Below are 10,000 nucleotides of genomic sequence, written 5' to 3'. Positions count from 1 at the left end.
AATATTTTGAGAAAAAGTGTGAATTTTAGAAAAATGTTTATTCTGTTACGGAGCTAAAACTCTTGTTTGGACGGAGATCGTTCATCTCAAAACGCTTCTTAAAAACCAAAACTTAGCGGTGGCACTGTATCTGATGGTCAGTTTCCTGCCCTCTGATTGGCTGTGTTGCTCCCTCAGTCTGTTTCCTGCCCTCTGATTGGCTGTGTTGCTCCCTGTTTCCAGCCCTCTGATTGGCTGTGTTGCTCCCTCAGTCTGTTTCCAGCCCTCTGATTGGCTGTGTTGCTCCCTCAGTCTGTTTCCAGCCCTCTGATTGGCTGTGTTGCTCCCTCAGTGCAGGTCCCGGTCCAGCGGAGCCACATGTGGGTCGGCCTGCTGCTCGGTCTGCTGGTGGCCGCCGTGGTCGCGCTGCTGCTCGCCGTCACCGCTCAGCGCCGCGGGAAGGAGACGCAGTTTGGGTACCAAACCTCAACAAACCCACACACATCCCAAAATGTTCAGACTCAGAGCAGCAGGGAAGGTTTCTCCTAACATGCTCTGTCTGTCTGTCTCTCTCTCTGTCTGTCTGTCTGTCTGTCTCTCTCTCTCTTTCTTGCTCTATCTGTCTCTCTCTCTTGCTCTGTCTGTCTACCTGCCTGCATGTCTGTCTGTCTTTCCGCCTGTCTGCCTGCGTGTCTGTCTGTCTGTTTGCCTGTCTGTGTGTCTACCTGTCTGTCTGTCTACCTACCTACCTGCCTGTCTGTCTGTCTGCCTACATGTCTGTCTGCCTGTCTGTCTGTCTGTCTACCTACCTGCCTGTCTGTCTGCCTGTCTGTCTGTCTGCCTGTCTCTCTGCAGTTCTGTCTTCAAACCTGAGGGTCCAGAGAGCTCCGTCTCCTTCACGGCGGCTCAATCCTTCAACAGAAACTGTGCTGAGCTGCAGGATTCCACATGTGAGTTTATATATATTTATATCAAGTTTATATACAGTACTGTGCAAAAGTCTTGAAGAATGCAAACTCAAGAATGCTTTCAAAAATATAAATGATTGTTTATTTTTATCAATTTACAAAATGCAAAGTGAGCAACCAAAAAAAACATCTAAATCCCATCAATATTTGGTGTTACTACCCTTTCAACCAGCATCAGTTCTTATAGGTACCTATAAAAAATCAGGGATTTTGTAGGATTGTAGTCAGGTGTATGAGCAACCAATTCTAGTATATATATATATATATATATGTATATATGTGTGTGTATGTGTATATACACACACACACACACACACACACACACACACACACACATATTCATACACATAAACACACACACACAGAGTGTGATAACTTTAGACAACATAGGGAACCAAACGGGAGCGGGACGGGATTAGGGAGTCTTTCTCTCAGGATTATGCAGGACAGGATTTTTTTGGGGGGGCAGTCCCGTGATCGGGATGTGACGGGAGTATTTTCGTATTCCCGTGTCACCCTCTACCTCCATCCACAGAAGATCTGTGGTTAGTTCTCCAAGATGTTTGGAACAACCTAGCAGCCCAGTTCCTTCAACAACAAGGTGGACCTAGAAGAACTGATGCTGTCCTGAAGGCAGAGGGTGGTCACACCAAATATTGATTTGATTTAGATTTCTCCTCTGTTCATTCACTGCATTTTGTGAATTGATGAAAAGGAACTATTAACACTTCTATTGTTGAAAGCATTATTAGTGTACAGCATTTTTTCATACCTGCCTAAAACTTTTGTACAGTACTGTATATTTATATAAAGCTTATATCCCAACAACGGTAACAATGGTAACTTTACCTTTTTACTCAACGATTAACAACCCTAACTCTCCTTACAACCCGTTCTCACTCCAAACTCGTAAAATAAGGACGTTTGGACAGTGGCTGTCAGCGTCTGATGCGACGAAAAAGGCGTCTTTCAGCGTGTTTGTGTAACACACCGAGGAGAGCAGCAGTTAGAGAGGATTTAGAGAGTAGTATGTAAGGAGGTTGGTTGGGGCGGGGGGTGGGTCAAACACAGGACTTTCACCAGGAGAGAGGGGTTCACGTCCTGCTGGTCACGCTCGCTATAGTCGCTTTTTTCTTTCTTCCCCCGTGTCACAGAACCGTAAGCCCACCCACGACCCTTTCCTAAACATAACTACGTCAAAAGGGACGGCAATAGTCCCGACCAAGCGCGTTTACTTATAGTGAGGGGGGTAACTGTCATTTATTCACATTTAAAGGGATGAATCGGCATTTCACCGTCGTGTGCGCGTCGGAGTTTGTCAACAAAAAAAACACACACAACGGGGAGCGTTGGCATACGGCGGGCAGAGAACATTTCTATATGTTTCTCTGTCCTGTTCTTCACATCAGTGAGGCTTTCTTCTCTTGTTTCAACCAAGTGAATCCATGAGGAAGTGACTGGAACTATCATCACCGCTCACGGTGGATTCTCAACGTCCGGCTGCTGCTGCCCGGTCTTTGAGACACAGCTGTTTGTTTTAATCACTACACGCGGTTCACAACACACGGTTAGTTAGCGTAGTTACACCCAGTGAAATGACGTGTCCTGGTTTTATTTCATACTATCTGCTGGAGTGAGTGAAGCTGTGGGCTGAGCTCTGTTATCTCACAGCTGTTTTGGAGAAGAGTTGTCAGGAGAAGTGGAAGAGAGCGAGTCACGGAGGATAATGGGAGCAATGCCAGGAAAATTGTTATAGCACTCTTTGAAAATAGTTTAATGAGCTCAAAAATTGCACATTGCAACTATTGTTTTGAAGTAGTGTAGTGTGTAGTATAGAGTCTACTACTACTACTTTCACTTTGAAAATTAACCAGATGTTTATTTTGTTTCTGTGCTGGACTTCCTGTCCTCCACTATCTGCCGTGTGCTGAGTTGCTGCGGAGCTCTCCAGCGTCCGGCAACAATAGAAGCGGGAGTCGGGGCGCAGACGTTCTGCAGTCAGTGGAAATACACACACTGACTTTAATGGAAACCTAATGACTCCGGAGACGTTCCACAGCCGTTACGCATCCAGTGGAAATTGCCGGTTACACTCAGAAAACGTAACGCTAAAGAAGTCTGACTACAATCATCAGATCTGAGAAAAGTCTTTTAGTTCCTTTGATTCAACACCTAAACATTATAACAGCCCCCGAAGGTCCTTCAGCCGTCTGTTTACAGGAAACACTGCCACCTGTATTTACCTGCTGCCTCTCAGCCAATCAGATCTCCCGTCTGACTTCCTGGAACTCTGAATCTGATTGATGCGTGAAGCAGAAACACTCCACCTCACACCTGTGTGTGTGTGTGTGTGTGTGTGTGTGTGTCTGTGTTTCTGTGTGTCTGTGTGTGTGTGTGTGTGTGTGTGTGTGTGTGTGTGTGTGTGTGTGTGTGTCCGTCCAGTGGACAGTCTGGGTATAAACGATGAGCTGAGGAACAAGCTGCAGGACGTCCTGATCCCAGAGAGGCTGCTCACACTGGGACACATGCTGGGAAAAGGTAACGCATCTACACACACACACACACACACACACACACACACACACAAACACAGAGGGAGACACACACACACACACACACACACACAGGGAGACACACACACACACACACACACACACACACAGAGGGAGACACACACACACACACACACACAGAGGGGGAGACACACACACACACACAGAGGGAGACACACACACACACACAGAGGGAGACACACACACACACACACACACACAGAGGGGGAGACACACACACACACAGAGGGAGACACACACACACACACACACACACACACACACACACACACACACAGAGGGAGAGTGTGTGTGTGTGTGTACAAAACAAACGCTAACGCGACAGTAAACACTGAATGTCAGCTGCAAATGTTTTGACATTTTTGCTGCAGTAAAGACAGACAATTAATCTGCAGATTATTAATTAATTTGATTGACAGATATCCTGTGTGTGTGTGTGTGTCTCTTTGTGTGTGTGTGTCTCTTTGTGTCTCTTTGTGTGTGTGTGTGTGTGTGTGTGTGTGTGTGTGTGTGTGTGCAGGAGAGTTTGGCTCGGTGCGCGAGGCCTTCCTGAAGGCAGAGGACGGGTCCGTCCAGAAGGTCGCCGTCAAAGTGCTGAAAAGTGAGTCTGACGGTTCTTCTTCTTTGGTGTTTGTTCTTCTCAGCGAGACCAAGGACAAGATGACGTAGAAAATAAAAAAAAACCACAGAAGAAAGAAATCCAAAATGTGCTCGCTTACGCTAAAAATCTAAATCATAAACTGTCATCAGATGTTTGGAGTGTTCAGGAGATGCAGTTTGGGCTGAAGCTCCTAAAGGTGTTTAATTTAAAGGGTCATTTTGGTATTTTTCAACCTGTTCCCACGCATTGGTGTCTAAGTGACTGATGGGAAGAGTAAAAGATGCTTTTAGTTTAACATGAAACAGCCCCGAAATCACCATCACCAAACCCACCAGACTCCATGTAAATAATCGGGACTTTTAGCGTGTATAGAGCCAGCATATCTCCACCAGACTCCATGTAAATAATCAGGACTTTTAGTGTGTATAGAGCCAGCATATTTCCACCAGACTCCATGTAAATAATCAGGACTTTTAGTGTGTATAGAGCCAGCATATTTCCACCAGACTCCATGTAAATAATCAGGACTTTTAGTGTGTATAGAGCCAGCATATTTCCACCAGACTCCATGTAAATAATCAGGACTTTTAGTGTGTATAGAGCCAGCATATTTCCACCAGACTCCATGTAAATAATCAGGACTTTTAGCGTGTATAGAGCCAGCATATCTCCACATGTAAATGGGTGAATTAAGGGTTTATTTCAACCAAACCAGAGTGGAGATTGTTGGAACAGTGGAAAGATGAACCAAGACGGCTTTTGGTAGTTTTATTTAGTTTCTGTCCACTTTGAATGAAGTGTGTTTTACTATGATAAAAGTACTGATTATTTACATGGAGTCTGGTGGGTTCTGGATTGCACTTCGTGAACTCAGAGTAACACAAACTGTGGTTGTAAAGTAACTGTGTGTGTGTGTGTGTGTGTGTGTGTGTGTGTGTGTGTGTGTGTGTGTCCAGCTGACATCACTTCCTCCGGTGACATCGAGCATTGTCTGAAGGAGGCGGCCTACATGAAGGATTTTCACCATCCCAACGTCATCCAGCTCATTGGTAACACACACACACACACACACACACACACACACACGCACACGCACGCTAACACACACACACACACACACACATGTTAACACACACACTGAAGAACTTTCGTCATAACGAACATAAATGAATAAATCTAGGAATCAATATCTTTAAAAAAAAAAAACTACACACACACACGCTAACACACACACGCATGCACACTAACACACACACACGCTAACACACACACGCACACACGCTAACACACACACACGCTAACACACACACACACACACGCTAACACACATGCACGCTTACACACACACACACACACACACACACACACGCTAACACACACACACGCACGCTAACACACACACACACACACACACACACACACACACACACACACATTAACACACACACACACACACACACACGTTAACACACACACACACACACACACAGGTCTCTGACTGACATTTGTTCCCGTCCAATAGGAGTGAGTCTCCACCGGCGGCGGGGCCTGCGGCTGCCGGTCCCGATGGTCATTCTCCCGTTCATGAAGCACGGCGATCTGCACACCTTCCTGCTGCTGTCGCGCCTCGGAGAACAGCCGTTTGTAAGACCATTTCAGTGACATCACTTCCTCCCCGTTTGTACTGCTGACCTCATCTCATTATATCGCCGTTAATTAAACACTTCCTGCTCAATTTTAACATCTGCAAACATTTATTTATTTGATTTTCTTAACCCTGGTATTGTCTTCGACCGTGAGGCAACTTTTTGTTTTTTCGGGGTCAAAATTTTAACTGTTTTTTCAACGTTTTGGACGTCTTTTTGGACACTTTCCACCGATGTTTGGGTCACGTTTTCCCAACGTTTTTTCTGCACCTTTCGATGTTTTTGTGTGTTTTTCCCGACATTTTGGTAACTTTTTTTCAACGTTCCTTTATTAAAAAAAAAACATTCAAATGCCATGAAATTGAAGCAAATGTGTGATTAGTGTCGTAGGGAACAATCCACGTTATTTTTTTTGAAAACTTGGTTGAAATAAACCCAAATTTCTGACTTTTTGAAAATGGGTCAAATTTGAGCAAATGTTGCTGCTGCTGCTGACAGACTCAGATTATTATTCTAAGTGTCTGACAATATTATGGGATGGATCCCTACAGAGATAGACCTTTTAGTTAAAGAGGAAGATCCTTTTAGTTTAACATGGAACAGCCCCGAAATCACCATCACCAAACTACACCAGACTCCATGTAAATAATCAGGACTTTTATCATGGTAAAACACACTTCATTCAAAGTGGACAGAAACTAAATAAAACTATCAAAAGCCGTCTTGGTTCATCTTTCCACTGTTCCAACAATCACCACTCTGGTTTGGGTGAAATAAACCCTTAATTCACCCATTTACATGTGGAGATATGCTGGCTCTATACACACTAAAGTCCTGATTATTTACATGGAGTCTGGTGGAAATATGCTGGCTCTATACACACTAAAGTCCTGATTATTTACATGGAGTCTGGTGGAAATATGCTGGCTCTATACACACTAAAGTCCTGATTATTTACATGGAGTCTGGTGGAAATATGCTGGCTCTATACACACTAAAGTCCTGATTATTTACATGGAGTCTGGTGGGTTTGGCGATGGAGATTTCTGGATTCTGACCGTGTCCTTGTCTCTTTGTCTTCTCCCATCAGGACTTGTCGCTGCAGACTCTTCTGCAGTTCATGTTGGACATCTCTCGGGGGATGGAGTACCTGAGCAGCCGGAGCATCATCCACAGAGACCTCGCTGCCCGAAACTGCATGTCAGTCCACCAATCAGCTCGCACAATCATCACACACATCACATACAAAAACACTCTCAGGCCACGCCTCCTCATTTACAGAAATGTTTGTATTTTTTTAAATAATCCCAGATATCCTCCAAAACAGACCTGGAGAAAGGCCGCACTTCTGTTTTATTCCACATAATGTAATTAAAGGGTGACTACTGTTTGTTTTTTTTAACCCTATGTTTTTGTGTCTAAGTGACTGATGGGAACAACAATCTTTGACATTGGTCCAGTTTGTCTGTCTAAGTGTCTGACAACATTATGAAAGGATTTCTATGGAAGTCGACCTTTCTGTTAAAGAGTAAGATCCTTTTTTTAAACATAAAAACATCCGTGAAATTGCATTCGCTAAACCCACCAGACTCCATGTAAACAAACTGTAATTTAAGCATCATTAAACACACTTCATTCAAAGTCGACTGAAACAAAATAAAACTATGAAACGCCGTTTTCGGGCGTCTTTCCACTTTTCCAACCATCACAACTCTGGTTTTGGTTGAAATAAACACATAGTTTACTGATTTACATGAGAAAATATGCTGGCTCTATACACGCTAAAAGTATTGTTTCTTTAAATGGAGTCTGGTGGGTTTAGTGCTAGTGAATTCAGAGCTGTTTCTGGTTAAACAGAAAGGTCTTAGTGAGGTTTTAAAGGTCTATCTCTGTAGGGATCCATCCCATAATGTTGTCAGACACTTAGAATAATAATCTGAGTCTGTCAGCAGCAACAACAGAACTTTTAGTGACTCTAACTGCTGCTGAACATTAGTCCTGTAGGGTTACATTACAGCTTGGTTCTGGTTTAATACTGGACCAGTTTCAGAGGTTGTTGTTCCATCAGAGAGAGACACACACACACACACACACACACACACACACACACACACACACACACACACACACACACACACACACACACACACACACACACACACACACACACACACACACACACGGAGACATAGGAGTCCAGGATGAAAAAAGGAAAGGAAGCAGTTTACAGTCTACACTCAATGATTGGTGTATTTCTATTTTGGCCTTTGCTTTTATTTACGTGTGTGTGTGTATGTGTGTGTCTGTATTGTGTGCGTGTGTGTCTGTCTCTGTGTGTATGTGTGTGTCTTTGTGTGTGCGCGTGTGTATTGTGTGTGTGTGTGTGTGTGTGTGTGTGTGTGTCAGGCTGAATGAGAGCATGACAGTGTGTGTGGCAGACTTCGGCCTCTCTAAGAAGATCTACAGCGGAGATTACTACCGTCAGGGATCCGTCTCCAAACTTCCGGTCAAGTGGATCGCTCTGGAGAGTCTCGCCGACAACGTGTACACCACGCAGAGCGACGTGGTACTGACGCACACACACACAGACACACGCACGCACGCACACACACACACACAGAGCTTATGTGTGAATATTTTCTAGTTTGTTAACAAGACATTTGAGGACATCACCTTTGGGAAACACTGATCCACAATTTTGTGTGTGTGCGTGTCTGTGTTGTGTATGTATGTGTGTGTGTGTGTCTGTCTGTCTCTCTGTGTGTGTGTGTGTGTGTGTGTGTATGTCTGTGTGTGTGTGTGTGTGTCTCAGTGGGCGTTTGGCGTGACGATGTGGGAGATTATGACTCGTGGTCAGACTCCGTACCCCGGCGTGGAGAACTCTGAGATCTACGAGTTTCTGATCAAAGGAGAGCGACTGAAGAAACCTCCGGACTGCAGAGACGACATGTGAGTCTTTAACACATTTACATTATATATATATATATATATATATACTCGCTGTGCAGGGGTGTTACGACTTTGATCTTATATTGAATAATGATCAAAAGGAGCTTTTTATTTTGACTTTCTAAATCCAAGCAGGATCAGGATCCCTGAAGCGTCTGTTTGACGTTATCGTCCTGACTCAACTAACCTAAAACTGTTTTAAAAGAAGTCGTGAGGACTTTTTAAACTCCACCGTTTACTCTGCAGCTCAGAGGGTCTTTTTGAAGTCTCTCTCTCTCGTCTATCTCTATGTCGATATAGCTCTGATAGTGAGCAGATATACTATATAGAAGATCTATCATATATACGCTATATGTCTATATCTATCAGTATATAGCATATGTATATCATCTATATGGTCTATATCTCGTCTATAATAGCTATATATATCATGCTCTATATCTCTATACTGTGTATCATCTATATGTAGAGCTAGTCATATGGATTATATAGATAGCTAGAGAGTAGATCTACTCATATCGATCAGCTCTATCTTACTATGTCTCTATATAGTATGATCTCTATGTATCTATCTATCTATCTGTATCTCTCTATATCTCTCTACCCTGTCTATATATCTGCTATCTATCTCTGTACTATATCTCTCTAGCTCTCTCTGTCTACTATAATCGTATCTATATCATCTATACATGTATCTCTCTATCTCTATCTCTGTCTCTCTATCTGTACTCTCTGTCTCTCTCTCGTCTCTACTCTCTCTCTGTCTCTATCTTCTCTCTCTGTCTCTCTATCTCTCTCTCTCTGTCTCTCTCTCTCTTCTCTCTGTCTCTCTCTCTCTCATGTCTCTCTCTCTCTCTATCTGTCTCTCTATCTTCTCTCTGTCTCTCTCTATCTGTCTCTCTCTCTCTCTCTCTATCCTGTCTCTCTCTCTCTATCTGTCTCTCTCTCTGTCTCTATCTCTCTCTCTCTGTCTCTATCTCTCTGCTCTCTCTCTCTCTCTCTCTCTCTGTCTCTCTCTCTCTCTCCTGTCTCTATCTCTCTCTCTCTCTCTCTCTCTGTCTCTCTCTCTCTGTCTCTCTCTCTCTCTCTCCTGTCTCTCTCTCTCTCTCTCTGTCTCTCTCTCTCTCTCTCTCTGTCTCTCTCTCTCTCTCTGTCTCTCTCTCTCTCTGTCTCTCTCTCTCTCTCTCTGTCTCTCTCTCTCTGTCTCTCTCTCTCTCTCTCTCTCTCTCTCTCTCTCTCTCTCTCTCTCTCTCTGTCTCTCTCTCTCTCCCTGTCTCTCTCTCT

The 10,000-nt window shown here is 43.9% G+C and overlaps 1 protein-coding gene and 1 long non-coding RNA gene across 3 annotated transcripts in view; one reads left to right on the top strand and one right to left on the bottom strand.

Moving 5' to 3' along the window:
* tyro3 (TYRO3 protein tyrosine kinase) overlaps window positions 1-10,000 on the top strand; it is a 32,392-nt gene that overhangs the window by 21,187 nt on the left and 1,205 nt on the right. For both annotated transcript variants that reach the window (XM_031304654.2, XM_035994404.1), the window contains exons 10-18: window positions 332-455; window positions 835-929; window positions 3,390-3,485; window positions 4,041-4,121; window positions 5,078-5,170; window positions 5,644-5,765; window positions 6,858-6,967; window positions 8,174-8,333; window positions 8,580-8,716. In XM_031304654.2, coding sequence (XP_031160514.2) covers window positions 332-455; window positions 835-929; window positions 3,390-3,485; window positions 4,041-4,121; window positions 5,078-5,170; window positions 5,644-5,765; window positions 6,858-6,967; window positions 8,174-8,333; window positions 8,580-8,716 — 1,018 coding nt within the window. The remainder of the gene's footprint in view (window positions 1-331; window positions 456-834; window positions 930-3,389; window positions 3,486-4,040; window positions 4,122-5,077; window positions 5,171-5,643; window positions 5,766-6,857; window positions 6,968-8,173; window positions 8,334-8,579; window positions 8,717-10,000) is intronic.
* LOC116053581 overlaps window positions 3,462-10,000 on the bottom strand; it is a 17,286-nt gene continuing 10,747 nt past the window's right edge. The window contains exons 2-3 of the long non-coding RNA XR_004105881.1: window positions 6,782-6,788; window positions 3,462-3,475 (exon numbers count right to left, since the gene is read on the bottom strand). This is a non-coding gene — a long non-coding RNA (uncharacterized LOC116053581). The remainder of the gene's footprint in view (window positions 3,476-6,781; window positions 6,789-10,000) is intronic.

Source organism: Sander lucioperca, chromosome 18 (genome assembly GCF_008315115.2).
Source record: "Sander lucioperca isolate FBNREF2018 chromosome 18, SLUC_FBN_1.2, whole genome shotgun sequence".
In the NCBI taxonomy this organism is placed as follows: Eukaryota; Metazoa; Chordata; class Actinopteri; order Perciformes; family Percidae; genus Sander; species Sander lucioperca.
The sequence above is the reverse complement of the archived record's forward strand: the minus strand, read 5'-3'. Positions and strand labels throughout refer to the sequence as shown.